Source organism: Xiphophorus maculatus, chromosome 20 (assembly GCF_002775205.1).
Source record: "Xiphophorus maculatus strain JP 163 A chromosome 20, X_maculatus-5.0-male, whole genome shotgun sequence".
NCBI classification, from domain to species: domain Eukaryota; kingdom Metazoa; phylum Chordata; class Actinopteri; order Cyprinodontiformes; family Poeciliidae; genus Xiphophorus; species Xiphophorus maculatus.
In genome coordinates, this window is record NC_036462.1 from 351,976 (window position 1) to 375,019 (window position 23,044).

At 38.6% G+C, this 23,044-nt stretch overlaps 1 protein-coding gene and 1 long non-coding RNA gene across 6 annotated transcripts in view; one reads left to right on the top strand and one right to left on the bottom strand.

Annotated features, from left to right (window-relative positions):
* Positions 1–23,044, bottom strand: part of foxp1 (forkhead box P1) — a 308,396-nt gene that overhangs the window by 88,059 nt on the left and 197,293 nt on the right. For all 5 annotated transcript variants that reach the window (XM_023325335.1, XM_023325333.1, XM_023325331.1 and 2 more), the window contains one exon: positions 19,256–19,378. In XM_023325335.1, the coding sequence (XP_023181103.1) occupies positions 19,256–19,378 (123 nt within the window). The remainder of the gene's footprint in view (positions 1–19,255; positions 19,379–23,044) is intronic.
* Positions 9,512–9,998, top strand: LOC111605874. Its single transcript, XR_002751876.1, has 2 exons — positions 9,512–9,601; positions 9,794–9,998. It is a non-coding gene; the product is annotated as an uncharacterized LOC111605874 (long non-coding RNA).

Below are 23,044 nucleotides of genomic sequence, written 5' to 3' on the forward strand. Positions count from 1 at the left end.
GAGGCATGAGTGAGCACCCCCTCCCTTTACTCCCCCCATCATTTCCTTTGATGACGCTGAGCATCTCCGAAGGGTCACATTTGTTCCCATCCTAATAAATTTAAGATAAAAAAAAAGGAACAATCCTCTAATGAGGTGTTACGGAGTCTGAGCGAATTGAACTTAAAGAAGTAAAGATAAGATTAACACCTTGCGTTGTTCATAATCGTGACAAACACAGAGCGGAACATAACCCCTCACACCTCCCCGGCTCACGTCGAGAGCCATAAACTTCTCTTTTTGGCCAAGGATGAAGGAATGTTCCTGGGATACAATCCAGTCAGCAAACACTGCTGGTAAAATAAACAAAAGTGTCTGCTTGAGAAGCCACCACTCTCCTATGCTAATAACTTACAATAAGCTCAGGGAAAGATGGCTTGACCTATATAAATTATTGACTACTACGCCTTCAAGTGTCAAAAAGTGACAATTTCAATAGTCGTCATATGGAATAATTAAGTGGAGGGGGCGGGGGCTTTTATTTTCTGTATAACAAGCAAAGAAAAAAAAAGACAACTGACGCACTCACACTCACACAAAGTGGTTTAAGCTGCGGCCATACTCCTCTCCCCCAGCGTCCTCCCTGGGGTGGCATGTCGGCGTATTCTCAATAAAACACCTTCTTAGCAGTAATAGGCCACTGTTCTCATTTCAATGCTCCCAAAGGCCTCATGATAAATTTAGCAGACATACAGTTCAAGCTTCTCCTCTCACACACTGTCTTTCTAATCCATTTCCTCTGTGTCTGTGCCGTGTAAAATAATTACATGTATGTGACGATGTGATACACACGTTGTATAGATTTCTTCTTCTTTTTAACACGGAGTGAAAAATCAATATTCCTGAGGCTTGAACCAGCGTCCCTAGTGATAGTTTACACAAGGGAGCTGAGCGATTGCATTCATGACAGAGTGGATGACATTATAAAATACTCCCATTTCCTGCTTGAGTTAGAGTGAAAGTATGAGTTAATGTCTGGTCTGGCCCGGGCCGCGCTCTGCTAAGATAACGACTCGGCTCCGATTACAAAAGACCTTTCCCAAAAAACAAACACAGGCCGGTGAATAAGCCACACCGGTATGCTAGCTTATGTGTCACGGCTGCTTAGGGAAAGGAAAGAAAAGGAAGAAAAAAAGAAAATGAAAGAAAAAGGAAGCAAAGAAAGTGGTGTAAAAGAAAAAAATGTGAGACTGTAACTGTTGCTTTTGTAGGAAAGCCCTGGTGACCGGGTCATTGTCAAGAGAGAACAAACACAAGCTGTTTCTAAGTGCATTTTCGAGTAAATGACTGTTTACTAGCAGAGAGAGTCAAGCAGGGCAGGTGTGGGACCTTCATAAATAACACCTGCTCTACATAAAATTGCCAAGGTAAAAATACTGCCTCGTTCTGCTATTTTTTATAAGGTGCTTAAAATATAAAAGATTTAACTCAAATAATTCAGGAAACATTTAGGAGGCAAAATTCAACTTGCACAGAGGCAACACTTGAGTGGGTTGCTTTGTCCATATTAGGCATGAGGCAGCTACCGCTGTCAATGTAGATCAGCTGTTTTTTTTATTTCAAAACGAACATTGTTTTTATCATAATGTAACTGCAGTGAAAAAGTTTGTAATAAGATTACAAAGAAAGTCTCCAAATCTGTGCTAGTGCTTAAACGTGTAAAGTGCTGAGGACTACAGCACTTTACACTTTACACTTTACACTTCTTTGGCTAGTAGCTAGCATAGGTACTTAATATCAAACCAAGAATTTAAAAATATTTTTGCTACTTTGGTACCGGCTGCACAGATTAAATCTACTTTAAATGAAATTCCAGAGAAATTCCTTCAATATGTTCCTTCATGGTTTATGTAGAATGGTACATAATATTAGCTTGTTTTGCTAATAGTAGTTAACCTGGTCATGAAACATCAAAAGTTACAAAACAGCTAAAAGATTCATGTTTATACTCTGGCTGGACAACAAAAAAGTCAGCACCAAAAAATAAATATTTTGTTGGATTGCCTTTTGTCTTGACTACAGCACGCATTCGCTGTGGCATTGTTTTAATGAGCTTCTGCAATGTTAGAAGATTTATTTACAACCATTCACCAAGATCTTCCATTGATGATGGTAGATTCTGACTGCTGTGCAAAGCCTTCTCCAGCACATCCCAAAGATTCTCATTGGGGCAAGGTCTGTACTCTGTGGTGGCCAGTGATGTCGTGTTACTGACCACTTTTGTGAGTAATGAGTCATCTAACGCGTTACTATTTCAAATCCAGTAATCAGATTAAAGTTACTAATCCAAATCACTGTGCGTTACTATTTTCTTTTGTAATCTTATATTATTTCCTCTGTGTGTCTTTGGGAGCAACCACCGTTTCTATGCGACAGTCAGCAGCAGATCGCACATAGCGACAGAAATGTAAACAATGGAGGGAGGTGAGAGATGCGCATTTTGTTGCTGGAAAAGCAGGAACTATTTTGAGTTTCGGTCGCCAAGTCCAATTATTATAAGCGACTTTGGCCTTGTTTTTTTCTAAAGTAGCTTGCAAATGTAATGAGTCATGGCCTGCATTTTTTGGCTTGTTTTTGAACGTGAAGTTGCTTATTTGGGCTTGGAAATAAGCAGAGACCCACAAAAAGCCCCAGAATTTGTCTGACATCCAGGTAGTTTTAGTCAGGCTCTGCTGTCCATCTATTCCTGGATGATCTGTCCCACTGTGTCTTTGTTAATGTCAAGTTAATATATTTGCTGTGAATGACGTCGAGATTTGCGTTGCACTCCAGAAAACTGCAAACATCGAGACTACCATAATATGAACAGCGCAATAAATGTGAAAACAGCCACAAATGAACGTGTCTGTAAAGTTGCACAAATAAATGGCATTATAACTATTAATATTAAGATAAGTGGCACACATCTGTGCAGCCATTTGAGTGGTGGAGCTGCAGGAGGATCGCTGTGCGCTGGGCTCTGACAGCAAATGCAGAGCCGTAACACAGAACCTGGAGGTTAGGGGTTGGGGAAGAGGCTCTAAAATTCTATTTAGAGCTTTCTAGACAATAGTGAACTGCACAAAAACACACAGAAATTAGTAAAGTTTTTTTTTTTTGGACTGTTGAAACCATTAAACAATCTCCCCTTCATTCAATCTTACAAGTGGAGACACATTTTTGATGTTACCATTATAAAATAACTTGCAATTACGTAAGTATTGGCAAAGTTCAATGTAATTTTTACAGGTGGCAGATGGTTGTTGTAAGCAGCTGCTGAAAGTAACTAAAAAAGTAACTTGTAATCTAACTTAGTTACTTTCCAAAGCAAGTAATCAGTAATCTAACTAAATTACTTTTCAAGGAGTAATTAGTAATCTGATTAAAATTACTTTTTCAAAGTAACTATGCCATCACTGGTGGTGGCCAATCTATGTGTGATTCTTTGATCACAAACTGTTGCTAAACCTAAACCTGACCAGCTGCTGGAACCCCAGATGAAAGGACTTTCCCCCACAGTCTTGTACAGTAGACATTAGGATGAGTAATGACTTCACCTGCCACTCGTCTTACCCTGATGCACCCATCACCTGGAACTCTGGGTAGATCTGGTCTCATCAGATTATAAGACCTTCTTCCATTGCTCCACAGTCCAATCTTTGTGCTGCCTAGTAAATTGAAGCCTTTTTTGGGGGTCAGCCTCACTGATTTGTGGTTTTCTTAAGGCTACACATTGGTTCAGTCTTAATCCCTTGAGTTCCCTTGAGTGAAAGTAAGAGCACACGATATGCTCTTACTTTCACTATTAAACATAGCCCGGAGTTCTACTGTTGTCTTTATTCAATTTGATTTCACCAAACGTTTAAGTAATCGCTGATCACGATCATTCAGGATTTTTTTCTGGCCACATTTCTTCCTCGAAGTCAATGGGTCCCCACCATCCTTCCGGTTTTTAATAATGTATTGGACAATTCTTAAAACAATTAGCAGTTTCTGTAATATCCTAAGATGTTTTTCTGTGCTTGATGCATGCCGATGATTTGACCATTTGCAAACAGACTGACATTTTTTCCACGACTGCAGGATGCATCTTTCGACATGGTTGTTTAAGAAATGACAAGGAACTTATTGCACCAGTTGTGGTTAAATAACTTGTTTCCAGCTAAAACATAATCGCTGATACAGTAATTATCCAATAGGAGGCACAAGCCTAACCTACTTGCTTAGTTAAATCCAGGTGGTGACTTTTTTTTTGGTCAGGCAGATTATTATTTCTACAATTTAAAGTTTGTTTACTGATATATAAGAAAAAGTGACCAGAGTTTTCTCAAGCTGTATGGAGCATAAAGTTGCCTCCCCAACCTGTCACTGTGCACTGCAAGTAAGCTGGATGAAATATGAGTACTAGAGTTTTGCAAATCTTACAAGAAAATCAAGTTTGGCCATTTGGAAATATTTCTTTTTCTAAAAAACATGAAAATTCATGATGTGGAAGCTACAGCCATACAAGCAGTTAGTCTCATTAAGTTAATGCTCTTTTAAAATTACAGCTAGCAAGCTAGTGGCATTTGGTGCTGGCTGACTACTAAAGCAGACCTAATAAGTGTCTGCTTCACTACATTACCAGGCAACATTCTAACTGTGTCCATCCTCCTCTCTTTACCCAGGAAAATTTCAATGACTGACAAACAGCTGATTACTTGATTTCAATTCCATCAGCAAGTCCTTTTGTATCTGATCTATGCTGTATTCCTGGATAATCCCAGTCATTTAATCTCCAATGCTCTCCAGAATCTGTAAGTAGTATCGTTATGACTAAGATCCCCAGTCTTTATGACGTACAGTCTTTTAGAAAAAGTCCGTCTTGAAAATGACTTTTTAAATATTCCTGAGATCAAATCAATTTTTCCATCTCTGTCATTATATATATATATATATATATATATATATATATATATATATATATATATATATATATATATATATATATATATATATATATATATATACAGTACAGACCAAAAGTTTGGACACAACTGTATATATATATATATATATATATATATATATATATATATATATATATATATATATATATATATATATATATATATATATAATTTTTTCAAATATTAGTATGAGCAGCACACTCTAAAAGCTGATTGGTCAAAAAGCTGATTGCTATATTGTTTAGTTAGTATACACCTGCAGTACCGATTCTGATCACCCTGGGCAGATTTGACCTCCCTTGGAAACACATAGATACTGAAATCTGATTGGACGGAACATCAATAATTCACACAATGTATGGGAAGAGGCAAGAGAAATGTTATAAAAAAATAGAATAGACTATTGGAAGTAATTTAATAACATTTAACTGAACAAATATTATAAATTAGGTTGTTGATATATGTTAGTGATTTTGATTGTGCTTAGGTCTGCAGTGAAGGTTTTGCAGGCCCATATTGATACATTGACAGCGTGATATTTTTAACTCTCAGTTATCACACAATGAGAGGCCCATGCCTAAACCATACTGCCAGAAAGAACCTTTTCAAGGTGTGTTTGTTTACCATTCAATGATAACCGAACAAATGGTATCATGTTTTTTCAGCTTAAGGGTATTGCATAATATTGAATATTCCTTCTGCATTAAATGTTTATATTGATTTAACAAGGCAGATTTTTATCTGTTTGCGTGGTGGTTTAGCAAGCGTTAGCAAAATAAAACCTCATGTTCATGCTATGATTTGCCATGACAAGACAGCAAATCTATGCAGTCAGCCAATCCGCCTGCAGATACCTAGAATAAGTCATATTTATTGTGAACAAAGTTATCACCCGAAGCAGAGTGGAGTTACAGTAAGTCATGGCTGACTCACTCTCTTCCTCCCGGTCTGCTTAAATGGGTTTGGTTATTTACTTTTAATTTCAGCGTTCAGGAACGCATTGTTTAGTCAGCACATGTGAACTCTGTATTTGCAAAATATTTCCTGAGGTAATATGCCAACCAGAGTATAACGAAGCTTGGTTTCACCGTGCACTGCCTTTGCTGTGGTTTTTCACTTAGTCAAAACAAGAGCACTCATGGCTTCGAGAAAGCGTCGATTTAAGGTAGGTGGGGGAATTTCTGCCAAGTCTTGTTCGGCAATTGATTCACCTCTGATTTAAATCGAAAACTAAATTAAAACAAAGAAACCCTGTGCTGAATATTTTAGAAAGGCAACAACACTGATTGTAGGGTGTATGGGGAGATAAAACTAACTAATTTTTTTAATCTGAAGCTTTATTTAAGCTTACATAAAAATAGCATAATAAGTAGCTCTTACATCTCTCACTATAGACCAGACTAGAGTAGAAATCTAGAAACATATTTGTCTGGGGGTGGCTCATGTCATCACTTTTAAAAGAAGGAGGTTTTGTAACCTACAGCACAACTAACCACTATGATTAATTGCTTAGCTAACCTTTTTTACTGTATTTGTGAGCTTGTCCCGTTTCCAACAATAACCAGAGGAACCCAGCAGAAATATTCCAAAAATAATTTACAGACGGGTTCTCGTTCGGAGCATTACTTCCTTTATTTTTGAGGATTTATTTTATTTTATTTATTTTTTGATTTTCACAGAATGATAATTTTGAGTAAAAAATAACATGATTTTATTGTTGTATCATCAATGAAAACAGAAATGAAAGGTGCCTGACTATGAAAATAAATACAATTCAGATTATTTTTGTCATTAATGAGATCAAAATTATTTTGACTGATAATTATTCAATTATTATTAGTCAAGATTGGAAAAATATATAGGTATTGCAACTGAAAAACAATAAATTGCAATACCTATATCTTTCCCCTGATAATTCCATTTACAAACCTTGAAGTTATTTAATATTTATTTATTTTTGTATACAATTAACATTGCCGATTTGAACAAACTGAAAACACCCAAAAGAAATAGTGATTTGTTTTATTGCAGTAAATTGTTTTAGCCAAAAACAATTTTATATTTACGGTATTAAATATTTATAATAACATCAGAAGCACCTGATATTTTTCATAAAAATTTGCTGGATTTTCTTTGGGGAAAAAAGAAATGAAAAGAAAAAAACTCTGCAAGAGGTGTGTGGATCATGGTGCACAGTGTTCAGTTTCCACACAATGAACATTGTGTGTTCAGTTTCCACACAATGACTTTCCTCATACTTTCCACTGAAAAATTTGTAATTTGTAAGAGGAATGTATTAGCTTTCTTTCAGCCAGCTGAGTGGCAGTCAGCAGCAGCAGGTGACAGAGGGGCAGTACCATACAGAAAACTCAAGAGTATCTGGTCCTTGCCTTTGCAACTCATTAAAAAAATTACTTGTAAGAGCAGCACAGTAAATCTTAGCGATTTAATATTTTAGAACTTTCATATACCGTCACACAGATGGCCAGCTTGTCCTTACTATAGAAATCCCAATATAAAACAAAAAAAGCCAAACCAATTGTTTGTTTTCTCTAAAGTTTTACTAAAAAAATAAAAAATGTTTAACAAAAAACAAAAGTTAACAGTTTTCTCTCCTTCGAACAAAAGTGAAAATAGACTCAAGAGTTGCCAAGCTGCCAAAAATGTGTAGTGACACCCCAGGAGAAATTGTTTTGTGAGCTAATGCTGACTTGACTGCACCTTGCATAGCTGTTAGTGTTTATTAATGCCATGCCTGACTGTGCTCCCATCCATCCTTCCACCCCTCGGCAAAGGGCGTGTGAATCACTCTAAACAACACATGCCTGACATCAAGATATAATGCCAGAGCATGACATGGAGATAAAACAAAATTTTAAAAGGGGAAGTGTGTGCTTGTGTGTTGCAGCGCAGATCATTCAGTAACGGAGGTGGGGACTAAGGGGAGGATGGGGGAGGTTGTGGCTTGAGAGGCTTTGCCGCTTGAAGGGAAACATCGGACCTCCAATAAAAAGAGGGTCTTGAATATGGCAGAGTTGCTCCCAGCGCTGTGACTCCGGTCAATTAGAAAGTTATCGTCTTGGCTGGGAGGAAGCTCCAAACGCAACTGGGATTACTGCCGAGTCTCAGCTTGCTTGCGTGGGATAGGTGACTCCTTCCTGACAGGATTCATCCCAAACCTGGTTTTAATCCGTACCTTTCAAATGATGCATTTTTACAACGTGACGAGGAAAACAAGCGGCAGAAGAGACAGCTGGCTGTTGGGCTAGACCAGGACTGACAAATTGTATCGCCTCAGAGCGATGCAAACGCATTCATGTGATTTCATTACGGCCTCCCATGAAGATATTTTACGATCACAAAGAGCTGAGGTTCTCGTGGGGTATAGTATAGAACTGCAGGATTAATACATGACACCTTGAGAATTTTCTTTTCCTTAAAAGGGGCGGTATTATGTATTTTTCCAGGCATATATATATATATATATATATATATATATATATATATATATATATATATATATATATATATATATATATATATATATATATATATATATATATATATATAAATATACTGCATGCGACAGACCTGCGACCTGTCCAGGGTGACCCCGCCTCTCGCCCAAAACGTTCGCTGGAGATAGGTACCAGCACCCCTCCCGACCCCATGTACAGAAAATGGATGGATGGATGGATGGATGGATGGATATATATACTGCAAGCGTCTCTTGTGCGGTGAACATTTTACTGGCAGGGCAGAATTATCCCTGAAAGAAAGATGGGTTTTAATAGTTGATTAAATAATTGAATTGAAAAGGGAGCACGCACCAATCAGACCGCTGGCGCCTCTGCGGGTTTGCCGCTTCGAGCACACTGTCGTGGCTTTATCTCTGAAGTTTACTTCGGCACAGATCGCTCATATAGACTCACTTATATGGGCATGTATATCAACCCCCCATGAGGATGAGGATACATGTTTCTTTGAAGAATTCATCAAGGTAGGAGTCCTGTATAAATCCACCGCGTTTGTTCTGCTCGCGCAGCTCAATGTGAACCGCAAATGTTCAGATTGAGCTGTGCTCAAAGCCCACAGGTGCACATTTAGAGGTGCGCATTGAGTGTGCAGTGAGAATGATATATCTTTATGAGCAAAGTATTATATGCGACATGTGCATTTAAGTCTCCACATGCTGACTCTGTTTGCCTTTTATAAGGCTTGACTTCCCAGTTAGCTGGTGCGTTTTGGACCGGTGGTTCCGCCCGCAGAGGAGCTTTCGCACTTGCCTCGTGACTAGTGCAGCACGCTGGTTTATTTTTATTTTATATTTTATTTTTTGCGGCAACACAATGCATATCAAATGCATTGTTTACTTAAAGTCAGGTAAAGTTAAAGGTAAAGTTACAAACTCCTTAAACTGTTAAATTGAATGTTAAACAATTTATAATCCTTTAATTTATCTATCAAATGTAACAGAATTAATATTCTCTTAGTTCATTAATGCCATGGCCCGGTTCTAAATGTGATCAACATTACATTATGTTTTTAGGTTCACTAACTGATGATTTAATTTGGATTTAACAGAAGTACAGAACAGAAACCCAGTGGACCACGTCGGGGGACCACCGGACTTAGTAAGTTTTCTGGGGGCAACCCTGTATATAGTATATATATATATATACTTTGTATTGCCTTCCATTCATTTCTCTATAGAAATGAATGGAACATTAACCTAAACATTACCCTTACCTTTACCCTAACCATTACATTCCTAACCCTAACTCAATTCACACCTTAGTCTTATTATCTTTTTTTTTTTTTTCAAGATGGCGCTGGCACAGCTGGCTGCTTGCAGACGCAGCTCCCATCGTGTGTGTTAATCTGTGTATATTTGCTGTAACCGATTAAGGATCCGTGCTTAAAGAACCCATGGATCGTCGGTGGCTGGATGTGGTTCTGTCGCTGTTCTCTGCGCTCTTCTGCTGCTTTTTCTGCTCTTTGTTGCGGAGAGCCTCGCCGAACGGAGTGGCGGCATTGTTTGCTCGCGTGAACGGCTGATTGCGCTGTGTGGGCCTCTGCTGCTGCCCGGGGGCAGGCCTGTGGTCCCAGAGGGGATGCGGAGGGGACGACGGGGCTGCAGGTCTGGAGTTAAACAGAGGGAGAAGAGGAGACGGCACAAACCAGCGTGTAGGACCCAGAAGGAGTACATGGAGTGCAGTATCTTCTGCTTCACGGAAACCTGGCTGCACTTGCTTATTCCGGACTGCAGCGTGGAGGTCCCTGGATTTTCCTTTCCAAGAGTCAGAAGAAGAGGGGCAGCGGGATTGCACTTTATGTGAGTGAGAGGTGGTGTAATCCCGGTCATGTTAACGTGAAGGAACAGACTGTAGCCCGGACATTGAACTTCTGGATGTGGGAATGCTGCCGTATTATTTGCCGAGGGCTTTTACGTCCGCCATTTTGATCGCTGTTTACATTCCCCCATCGGCTGATGCAGCGGTGGCCTGTGACGTCATCAGCTCTACCGCAGCCAAACTCCAGACTCAACACCCGGACGTTGTTATTGTGTCTTGTCTCTTGTCTTGTCTTGTCTCTATGTTGTAACTGCGAAGTAATTTCCCTGCTGGGATGAATAAAGTACTTCTATTCTATTCTATTCTATTCTATTCTATTCTATTCTATTCTATTCTATTCTATTCTATTCTAAATCTGACCCCTAACCCAAAAACAGTGTTTCCCCTTGTGGGGACCAGGCTTCAGTCCCCACAAGGAGCAGTATGTCCCCACAACATAGTATATGCCAGGAAAATGGTCTCCACAAGGTATTAGATTATTATTATTATTAGATTATTATTTATTATTATGCATTTATTTGTTCTTTGTCATTTCTGTACAATAAAACTACTGCTCTAGAACATTACCCATGTTTTTGTCCCATATTTGTATGACATTTATGACATTGAAGCTCCAGTCAAACTCAAACTATCACCATATTGTGATAGTTTAATATGAGTCAGATAGTCTGTGAAAGGATCAAGCTCTTATGTATGTCTACAGAAATGCACCACTCCTGGTCAAACCAACCAATCAGAGCCAAGAGGAGGGTCCTGACGCTGTCAATGAAGCTAGTGAACAGGCTGTTGTAGTTGGTGCTGGGAGCACTGTGAGGAGATGAAGGAGTTAAATTTTTTTCACAGATTATCTGTCTCATTATATTATCACAACATAGTGATAGCTTTAGAAAGTTTGTAAAAAAAACATATTTTTATAAAAGTTAAATACTGCAGCTTTAAGAAGAGTACTGGCAGTTATTTTTTCCACTTGAAGCACTGAATATATGTGTGAAGAAGCTAGGCTAGACAGGAATCAGCTTTTTCTCTTCATGACAACTACTTCTGTCTGAACCATTTCATGTTGTGTTTATGATAATAATCTGAACTAAATCCGATGTATGTTAAAATATCATGTCTCAAAGAACTGAAAACATTGATCCAGAGTTGTGTCATCTGTCGCTGTCATTTGGGGCCCTTGAAGGCACCTTAGAAGGCCGCCCGGGATCTGCCTGCAGCCAGGACTGAGCTCCAGATGACAGGTCCCGGCCTAGCGCTTTAATGACTTACACATTGGAACTCCGTGGTGTACATGTGTCAGGATGATTTCATGGGCCTGCAGCAACAGTGGGAGAGGAGGGAAAAAAGAGATGGCAGCTACTTCTCCCCCGTTCTGTCACTGAAGGCTCGGCCCCTGGATTGTATCATATCACGCTTGGCCCCCAACAGACTACAAATGAAGGATGTGAAGAAGAGCAAACGCAAGGAGGAGGGAAGCTCTAAAAGACTTTCATCTTGTAAGCTACAAAACCATTAACTTTTGACCTGGTGATGCCCTCTGTGAGAGGTGGACACTCAGGTTTTAAAAAAAGAAATGGGTTTGCATACAGGATGCAAGTAAGAGGGGCTGTTTAGAACAAAAACTATGTTTTGTCTTTCACACACTACTAAACACCCCTACACACAAAAAATACTAAAATTGCACATATATACTATTAAAATGTCGCACACACATACAATATTTTTTCTCAGACGCATACATAAAAGACTAAGATTGCACATATAAACTAATATTGCACGCGCATGCATTTTTTCTCTCTCGCGCACACACAAGACTAAAATTGCACATATACACTACTAAAATATCACACACATACACACAAAGCATACAGACATACTATTCTGAACGATAGGTCGAAAATGTATGTGTGTGTGTGAACTAACACTAGGCTGTATGAATGAATGAATGGGGATGAGACTTGTATTTTTCTGTGTGAGAGGTGCCACGGTAGAGGCGGGGCATAATTTGGAGATCAGATCTAGCATGCGTTGATACCACAGTGAAGTTAGCTTCAAGTTGGATATTGGAGCTCTGCGGAGGAAGCTGCGTTTAGCTCAAGGTTGATCTGATTTATGAACGCTAATTTCGGCCAGCCGTTTACCGCTTTACCGCTCCCTCCTCAAGCGCTCGGAGGTTCACTTAGGCTCTAAGTAAGTGAGCCGGAGTAGGCGGCTTTAGTAGTGTGTGAGAGACAAAACATAGTTTTTGTCTTAAACGGCCCCTCATTTACAAGCACTCCTGTATATATATGCCGGGGTGGACTAAATGCTGGAATGAAGTGCTTCTATCAGTGTACTTAAATTGGAAATTTTTGATGCAGTTCAATATAATCCAATACTCATGTTTGGTTGATATCAGTCCGATTTCCTATATCAATATTACATCAGAACACCCCTTACAAACATCTGTAATATGAATCTGTGCTAATTCAAAATTTCTTAGCATTCTTGGACTGTTAAAAGAAGCTGGAGTACCTGCAGGGAATTTTCACATGCATGAGGAGAACATGAAAACTCCAACCCCTGGCAGGGTGGAAGAAAGGCTCCACTCCCTTCCCCCCTCCTCCTCCCATCCTTGTATTCTTCTCTGTTAATCGTTTTCTAATAGATGACTGAGTGTTTTTTAAAAACTCAATTGTTTGTAAAAGTTTTGTGTTTCTTTTTCTTTTTAAGTTCAGAAAGACCCCTATCTGGAATTTGAAACTAGAACTCTCTTGGTGCTGCGTTTCCATTACAAATGTGCTCTAAACATTGTGGACATTTAACTAATGTCAAAAAAACACAATTCCGCAATTGTGTTGTTTCCATTAAATAAGAAACACAATTAAAATCATACCTATGTATGTTAATACAAGTCATTGTCCTATTACCACCACCTGTCTTCTTTGTCATTTCCACCAGCAGTAACTTCTGGTTGTTGATCACGTGACTTGTGTGATGCAAAAAATTTGTTTCCATTGCAGTTTTATGAAAAACAAATTTTGATACAGCTGGAAAAAACACAAAAAAGTTTTATCGAAAAATGTGTTTTTTCAAAATTGCTGCATTTCCATTAAGCAAATTATTTTTCACAATTCCAATTTGTGCAAATGGAAACATAGCAAGTGTTAACCATTGTAGGCCCAGTCGTTCATACAGTAAAATTCAAACCGTATCTGCAGGGGGGAAACTTCTTCTCTGCAGCAGTGCCATGTACATAAAATTCTGTCCAATGAATGAGGAACAAGTATAATCTGGTAGCATAGACACCATGTTGAAACAACATCTAGGCCCAGCTGAGGGTCACATAACCCCCTGCAGGGGGTCGATGCATACCTTGGATCCCTTGCAAAAGAGCTGTGGTTAACCAGCCTTTACAGCGTGCAACGCCACAGAATAGCAGAAACTCCCCTTGTGTGCCCCCCACTCACCCGTCTCTCCCTCCAACCCTGATGCTGGTGAACTATCAAGCGAGGGTCCGACAGTGTTCTTCCTAATTACCTATTTCTTCACTCCTGATCCTGCGGCTGGCATAATTAGTTACCTGGGGCTGCAATCCAATTTGAAGTGATGACAAGAAAGTGATCCATGAAAAAGTAATAAGTTAAATCCAATTTCAGCCTGCCTCTAATTAAATGCACATGGAACTAATGAGTCAAACCCTACCATTTCACTGATAATGGTAATTAGCGGGGTGGGAGTAGCTGGCTCTCTTCACTGTGCCACTGTAGGTGCGAGCACGTAAGTAAAAAAAGAAAGAGCTAAAGCAGCATGGATTCTTTTAATTACACGTGTCATTCTGTCGATGTAATTTACTGTTTTTTTGACCAGTCAAGTATGTTTTGCTGCTTTCTAGCTGCTAGCATCTCTGCTCTGATTAGAAGGCCTTTGAGCTGCTGAGTGTACGGCATCTTCATCCAGAGGCAGCAGTGGGCCGAGGGGAGACCCCAGTCGAAGACATAATACCAAAGAGCCATTTAACACCAGTGACGTGCGGTGAGGTTCATAGCTGGTGAGGCACTGACGTCATCAGAATCAGATTTGCAAATAGATGCATAGATTGACAGCAGTTTACAGGTTATGTTTCACTTCTGCATCCTTACACATACAAACTGTAGCTCACAAAATCTATCGCTGCACTTGACTTGCTTCCCGAATCGTTTAGCCTAGCTCGCTGTCACTTACTCGGCAGTTGAGGAGTGAACAAGACGAACGTCTGGGATCTTGAGCACCGCCTGCCATGAGGCAAGAGAACTGCCTGCCTCACCTCGAACCTGTTCTCTGCCGTTTATAATCGCTCATTACACGAAACACGTTACACAAACACAGTTGGTGACAAAAAGCACTGTACATTATATACATAAGCTAAATTATTGGAAATAAGTTCACATATTAAATTTGTTTAAACCATTTTATTGACGCCGTACAGCAACATGCTCTCTCCGCTTAGCAGCCAGCGCAGAGCCAGGGGTTGCGCAATCCAAGGTGAGGCAGAGCTCGCTGCTGCCTCACCGGCATCGCTTCCAAGCATTTGAATGGGAAAATAAGAAAATTCAGCGATTTTGAACAAATAAAAATCGAAATTGGTGAAGCTACATGAAAAATAAATATTTTTTAGTACAAACCACCGGATGAATATAACAATTTAAATTACTTTATGATTATATATTTTCTTTCTTTCCATGATGGCAGGTGAGGCACTGCCTCACCTGCCTCCCCTGACCGCACGTCACTGTTTAACACTGATCAAGGATGCCGAGGTTTGTTTGACTCATAATTTTTTCCCCCTTCTGTACTCTATGCAGGTCATTTTTTTTCTATCTCTAACCAGATGTTTCATATATAATGTGGTTCATTATATATTTTTTTGACTTGAATGAATTGGAAATGAGTCACATCTCCGAATGAGTAAAAAAAGTCTTCCAGCACAGCTCCTTGTTCATGCCTAATAGGAAGACGGCTGAGATGAATGGAGCTCCGTTTGCAGATCAAGTGCTTTTATGAGTTGCTCTCTTTACTATGGTCTCATAATTGTTGGATCGTGTCTTTTGATGTCCCGGTCCACCTCGAGAGAGAATCATTATTCAGGCCTGTGTGATGGGGGTAGAGTATGTTTCATGTATGTATGTTTGTGTGTGCAAATGGGGATCCTGTGAGCTCAGTTTTTATAAAGGGGAACTGAGATAAAACTGACTGCTGCTTTTAATTCTCCTCTTTGCCATTTCACATTTGTAAACAAATGTAAATTTGTTTACAGATTTTGATTTTTAGTTGTAGTAATGTCATGAGTTATGAAGATATTTTAGTCATAACTCAAATTTTATGTAGCATTTAAGTAGGGCTGGAAAATAAAAAAAAAATATCTGTATATGTTGCAATAGGCAGGTGATCAATTTCAACAGATGGTACATCTGATAGAATATTCAATAATTTCACTGGACTCTGATCCAGTACAGCACAGCATTCTGGGGGATGTAGGCATAGGAAAGGCTTTAGCTGCTCAACCTCTCCCAGCCAGCTAAGGTAGGTTGGTGGCATCAAAGAACTCGCTTGGTCTTTGGTTACCTAGGAACAACCTGTTGAGTAGCTTGCACAGCAGCAGTTCCATGTTTTGTTACAGTGTTTCATAACTGCTCAACAAAACAAAACATAAACAAAAAAACAACAAGTATAAAAAAACTGGATAAAACAGGAAAAGTCATGTCACTAGTTTGGTAATATTTCAGTTATTTAAAATAACAAACTAATCAATAATTATCAATATTGACTGATATGAAATACTTAAATCACATGTTTTTCAGTAATAACGTCCAGCCCAAGTAATTTAATTGTACTACTAATATTCTGTCAATTTATAACCATAGCTTATAACATTTTCAAAAATTCTCCCTTGTATTGTTTCTATGCCTTCAAGACTTTTTTACGAGATGCTAGAGAAATTACTGGAGTGAGCAGTTTTCTCTGTATCTCATCTGTTCCTATGCACTGCTTGTCAGCTGGCTGAAAGAAAATTACAACACTTTTTCCCTCACAAAAAATTGTCTGGTTGTAAAAAACAAGCTCAGTAATAATGTGGAAGTGAAAGTAGCATCATTCATCACTTAAGGTAACTGTTTTCAAACTACAGCTTTTTGGCTAAGAGCTGTATGTCAATCAAGCATAATATAAGCTATGACCACTATACCATGTCTATAAATTGCAAGGTAGCAAAAACATGTGAAGTTTTACACATCAGTATATTTATACTAAGCCTAAGTAGTTTATCCTCAAGTCTGTTTAAATCAATATAAGAAATATAATAAGTTGCAGCAGTCAAAAAATGTGTCTTGAAAAAGAAAAAAACATGATTAGTTGCACCTGACTACAAGTTGCAGGACCAGTTAAACTATGAAGAAAGGGCAACTTAGGGTGGATTCACACCAGCCCTGCTTAGTTTGTTTTAATTGATCTGTAGTTTGCTTGCCTAGGAAGTCTGGTTCATTTGGTGAGGTGTGAATGCGTAATCAAACTAATATGAACCAAAAAAGCAAACTCTGGTCTGCATACAAACCTGCGTCTCAGTTTGGTTGAAGTGAAGTCTAGGGCGGTATGAGTGCACATGTGAAAGCAAGCAGATCGGAGACTAATCAAGAAGCACAAAGCGGAATTAAGCACAAGGCATTCTGGGTAAACACTACTAAAACAAACGTGCTAGCGCTAATGGGAGAAATGACTGGTCCTTTGTCAAATACAAAAGAGAAATCCTACAAACTCCAAAATTTAAAGCCACTCCATTCTTGTTTACATTTCATGAAGAAGGAAGTTGAGCTCAGTAGCCTATCTTCTTCAGATGTTTTTGTGTCTCTTCCTTCAGTAGCTCTTAGTGGAGCACCATCACAGACGAAGAAGTGAACATGTCTTTCAAAGGATTTGCTTTGTTTGACACAGCGCAGTGTAAAGTAGAATGGCACCAGCTGAAAATGCAACAAATGTTCCAGTTTTGGTCTCAAATCAAATCGAGTCTAACGGACTATCAGAAAAATCCCTTATCTTCCAGAAAATACAGCAAATACCATAAAACCCCAATGTTTTTTCTTAAGAATGTCATAGTGCCTGGTGTAGAGTACAAAAAAATCCCATTAAGTCGCTGAATGTCAAAGTATGTAGGGAACGCCCCCACAGAACTGTCAGTACATGACATTATGTGGCAGAGAGCTCCATCTTGTCCCTGAGTTTTTTGCAGACACGAACTGCAAACATAAGAAAAACGTGAAGAGACGAAACAACCAGCAGCGGAGACAATCTAACCACCATGAAGAACAACAGAAACACAAACGAGGCATAACACATCCTCAGAACGACACTGATGTTTATTCATGAATGCTTTGGCCTACGTGTGTATGGTTGTGGGGTGTATTTAATTAGCAGAATACATCATTCAGAGATCAACAAATACTTGTTTGAACCTGTGGCTTTTCTTTTTTTTTGCGTAATGTCAACTAAATGTAACTCATGACATTAGAGAGCAGGCAATTTGCAACATTCAATAAGACACTCCGGCAAGACTGAGCTCTACCGCACGAGAAGTGTACAGAGGTGGGGAGTGAAACAAGGGGGAGGGAGAGCGAGCCAGACTCTCTCTCTCTTCAATAGCTGAGTGACAGCTTGGTCGAGCTCTCTGTATACATTAATAAATTAGAATTTTAATTTAGTCTTTGTCTGCAGGAGATGCTCTGGGGCTCCACTATGTACCAACAACTGGCTGTACGCTGGAATCCGCTGCTGCCGCGGTCCCCTCTGCCGACCTCCACCACACCGTCCAGGGGAAAAAAATACTTCAGTTTGATCCTTTCAACTTTTTTTGGAAACCTGACAAATATGCACACCACTGAAAGATTATTGCAGTCATATTTCATTCTCCGGAGCAATTTCCAAGACATTTGCACAACAAAGGGGCTTTTCCACAACCTGACTTTAGACCCAGCTACCACAATAGCTCGTTAAAAAAAAAAGTCTGCCCCTGATGGGATAATAAGAGGTATTAAATATTATATATATCCACATGTGTGTGCACGCAGAGAATGAGGGCCTCTGTACGAATTACCAAGTCCCTAAAGTCACTTGTAATTTCGCACTGGAGCAAACAAGCGCTCCTTTCTTAAACATAGATATACATCTTTGAAGGCAAGTGATCTGAAATTAAGGTAAATATTGCATCACAGACGTGGTAATGTTGGAATTAAAATCAAATGAGATTAAGCCAATTTATGGAAAAGGATTCTTTTTTCTTTAACTCTTTATGTTTCTCTGTAACTCACTTGACTGTTACGGTTTTCTGCATCTATCCCTGCTTTTACTTGAAGCCCCCACAATCTGGAACATCTACCCCACCAGACGGGCTGCTCTGTTGTGCCTCCTGCTGCTGGTGGCAGAAAGCTGCCACTTCCTATAATCCTACTGATTGTGATGAAAAGCTGGAAGGATGAGCACAGGCTGACTTTTTTCTTTGCTTCTTCCCTTTAAAAAAAAAAAAAAAAAAATTCTTCTCCTTAAACTCAAACTTATGTCCTGTCTGAAAAGATTTGTTGATGATTTTGGCTGGAATTTTGTTACATCCAAAAACCGGATTTTCACACACAATTTCTGCTTCACATCTTTTTTCTCACATCAGCATGTGTATGTTATACTAAATCACACATAATGTAGCCAATACATAACTGCACATGTTGCACAGCTACTTCTAATTTCCTGTTTGTGAACTTAACCCTGTGCTGTACTTTTTTTTTTTTTGCACACTGTGTTCTTGCTACAAAAGTTCACTAGATTGTTTTTTTTCCGAATTCAGCAAACCACAAAGTAAAATAAGCAAAACCACCTGATAACACCATGTTAATACAGAGGAGATTGTCTTTGAAGCTGATGGCGCTTTTGGCAGGTTACCTGTAGCTGGCTCTGCTGCTTGTCACTGAGTTTGGGAGATTTGCGCCCAGGGTTCAGTCGAGTCTGCAGCTGCACCTGAGACTGCTGCTGCTGGAGGAGAATCTGCCGAGCGACTTGGAAGGCCTGTCAGAGTGAAAACCCCCCCAACAACAATGGGTTAAAAATGTGCTAAAGAAAAGTATTAAGTAGATAGTCTGGCAATATCTTCCAATTACAACTTTTTAAAGCCATCTTCTTATACTTTGTCACTTTGCAGCCACAACCATTCGTGTGTTTTACTTGTATTTTATTAAATAATTGTGAAAAACTAACACTGTACATAACTTTAACCACACAATCACCACTGTGAAACATGGTGGTGATGGCAGCATCATACTTTGGGGAAACATTTTTTTTCTATAGGAGGATGATGGAAAGTGTTAATTGAGCTAAATACAAGGGAATCCAGGAAACCAGCTTGGACTATAACAGGAAGTTGAGATTAGTGATGTATAATATATTAGGGTTAGGGTTAGTTTTCTTTTGCTATTGGCCAATGTCATTTATTTTTTTATATCGGTATCAGCCCGATGTTAGATTTCTTTTTTAAATATTGGTATCAGTGTGCTAACAGTTGATGTGTATTCCATCTATTTGTTGTTTGTGTTTCAGGAGGATGAGGAGGTTGGTCATGTGACAGTGAAAGTGATGCAGCAAAGGATTATAGGGTGGCGATTATATGGACCTGAAATTTTATCATGATATTTTGTAGTAACTATTGTGACAACAAAATGATCATAAAATATATTTATTATTTCTTTTTTAGCTAACTGTATGACAGTAACTGCATGACACAGCATTCATAATGACATAAGCACAAATGCTGTTCTTGAAAAACATACCTATTTGAAATCAGGTTCTTTAGGACACCAGTCACATATAGAAGTGTGATTTGTATCACTAAACTGCTCTTAGAGACTATATTCAATTAGGCCTGAGCAGCTAATCGCTGCTAAGACCTACTGAATTTGAAGGATTTCTTCTTTTTTTTTAAAAAACCCCAAAAAACAACATTTCTTTGTCACTTCACATGGCTCTTAGGAGGCCTTAATATATTGGAAAGCTCACCAAAATTGTCTGCCACACAAGATTTTTGGATTTGAATGAAATCAAAAGCAGGTATGGCCAAACTGCTCTGCAGCACCGAAAGTGAGATAGAATAAACCGTACATTGTACAGATCTGAAATTCAGTACGCAGGTATAACACCTAAAATGTACAGGGAGTCAGCTATTTTGGGTCAAAGGTCACCTTTTGGCCATTTTTGACATTTACACACCTCAAAGTTTAACAAACTCCTTCTAGGTATTTTTACCTGTTCAATTTCGGTCAGTATGCAGTTATGGGATGGGGGATTAAAAGTTATTAAAATAATTAGTTCTTTTAGCACGTTTAGGATACATGGCCAAGCGGTGGACCTGGCTTACTCGCCATCGCAAACAAAACACTATAACTTTCACATGCAAAGGTCAAACTGTACCAAATTTGGTCATCCTTGTTGGATTTCCCAATAATTCAATGTGGACTATGTCATTTAAGACCTGCCTCCTCAGAACAGGAAGTCGCTTTTTTTTCTTGGAAAGTTCCATCTCTGATCCCCTTGACCTAATCAAGTTTATCTCGTCTCAGAAGACAGATAACATGTTCGTCTCACTTGCTTTAAAGCACAGTTTTTGCTGGAGGGCATGGCCATGACAGCACAGCAAAGTCAGAGGTCACGCAGTTGCCATACATTTGGCTTTAAATTACACATGTTTTAGCTGAGCTGCACCAATCTCACTGTGACCAATCTTAATCTGCCCCCCCCAACAAGAATACAGTGTAATATTTGGTAGGTGTGGTCTAATTCCTCCACAGTGCCCTATGGAAATCTTTAAAAAAAATAGCCCTAATTGCCCCAATTTGGTACACATATCTTCTAAGGACAAACCAAAAGGTCTCCTGAAGCCGTGGTCCAAACTCAACAAGAAGTCAGCCATTTTGGATCAAAGCTGCCATTGAGTCTTTTTTACACATGTTGTATCTGAGCGAACTCTTCCTGCAGCTTTTGACATACATACTTCAGAATCAGTCAGCAGAGTCTTGAGGGATTGAAGGTCAAAGTTATCTACATCAAAGCGTGTGCCTCAAAATCTGGTTACTGGCCATAAAAAACATAAAGTGGAATAACTTCCACACACAAGCTCCCGGCTGCATAAAACTTTCTTTCTGTTATAACAGACCAGAGCTCATCACATTCACATGGTCAAATGGTGACATCACCTTATCTCTACCCCCTTTCAACAGGAAGCCACCTGTTTTTCTGCTGGTTTTCTTCCTTTTAATCTTTGATTTATGGAGATATAAACCTGTTTAATGACATAGAACATGACAGTAAATCCTGCTCTCAACACTAGTTGATGGCTGAACCATGTGGGAGTGGTTAAATGGCAAATTCTAATTCCTCGACTTTTGCATATGGTTGGCTCTAAATCACACATGCATCATCCAATTTTCACAAAACTTGATATGATTAACCTTTGTTAATCTCCCGTGGTCACCATGAGGCCAGAGGTGTGCTGAGCTATGAGGGCAGTAGAGTTGAAAGTGCTTATTGCTCCATGTCCTAAATCAGATAGTCCTTAAAAAAAAAAAAAATCATATTTCACACATTGTTGGTAAAGCGGTGAAATCAGCCCTGCATGGGATGGGGGCTACAAACAATAACACAGAGATGTCCATCACAGATGGAAGAAATGAAAATAAGCAAAGTTCCAGATCATTAGGAAGTGTGCACAAGCTTTTATGTACGATATATATTTTGTCGTTGAGCATTTTTAAAAGTAAGATATCCTTTTATATTAAAACACGATTCTTAGTTTTGTACATTATTGCAATTTTTTAAAATATGAGTACTTTTTAACATCTTGTAAAACGAATGTACTGCTGAAGCACAACAGTTAGTTTAATTTTGTATTTAAGTATTTAATTCCATTTGGTAGCTGATTTCAGACTGCTTTTGTTAAATTACTTTACATTACATTTATTTTGTATTTTCCTTATCATGTTAAGCAAACTGTGTGATTTTGTACATATTTTTATATTAATATTTTTAATGTAGTGACTTTATAAATACCTCCTCATCCTCCCAAAACAAAGAAAAAACAGAACATGTGGAATATTATTTGTGATATAGTTATCAAGGTATTTAAAATACATATCATCATATCATTTTTTGGCAATATCACTAAACCCCTAGATCAAATCATATTTATTCATTAGAATGCCCCAGTCAGTGTTCAAGCATAACAAATAATCTGTAAATAAAATCCCTGAAATTTGATATTTATTTACAGTCAGATTTATTTACTTTAGCCATTTTTTTTAGCCACTTTTAAAGAAGAAACAAATGTCTTTAGATGTTAATGTCAGCAAAACATGAATGGGCACAACTTCATGCAATTTCTGACCTTTATTTGCAAAAAACAACAAAAGAAAATAAATGAAAATCATAAATCTTTTTTTCTTTATCTTCAAAATGCATGCATCACTTTATTGTGGTTTGTTACATAACATACCAAAATGATGATAAAAAATGAAAAGGTTCTAGGGTTATGCATATTTTCAGACATCACAGAAACATCTACATGCTCTCCTGTTCATGTAAGGCAGGCATAAACAACCGACAGATGTCCAAACAATTTCATTGGCAATAGACAAGGGACGAGAAAAGCCATCCAGATTAAATATTTGTCTGTTGAAAAGTTGCACC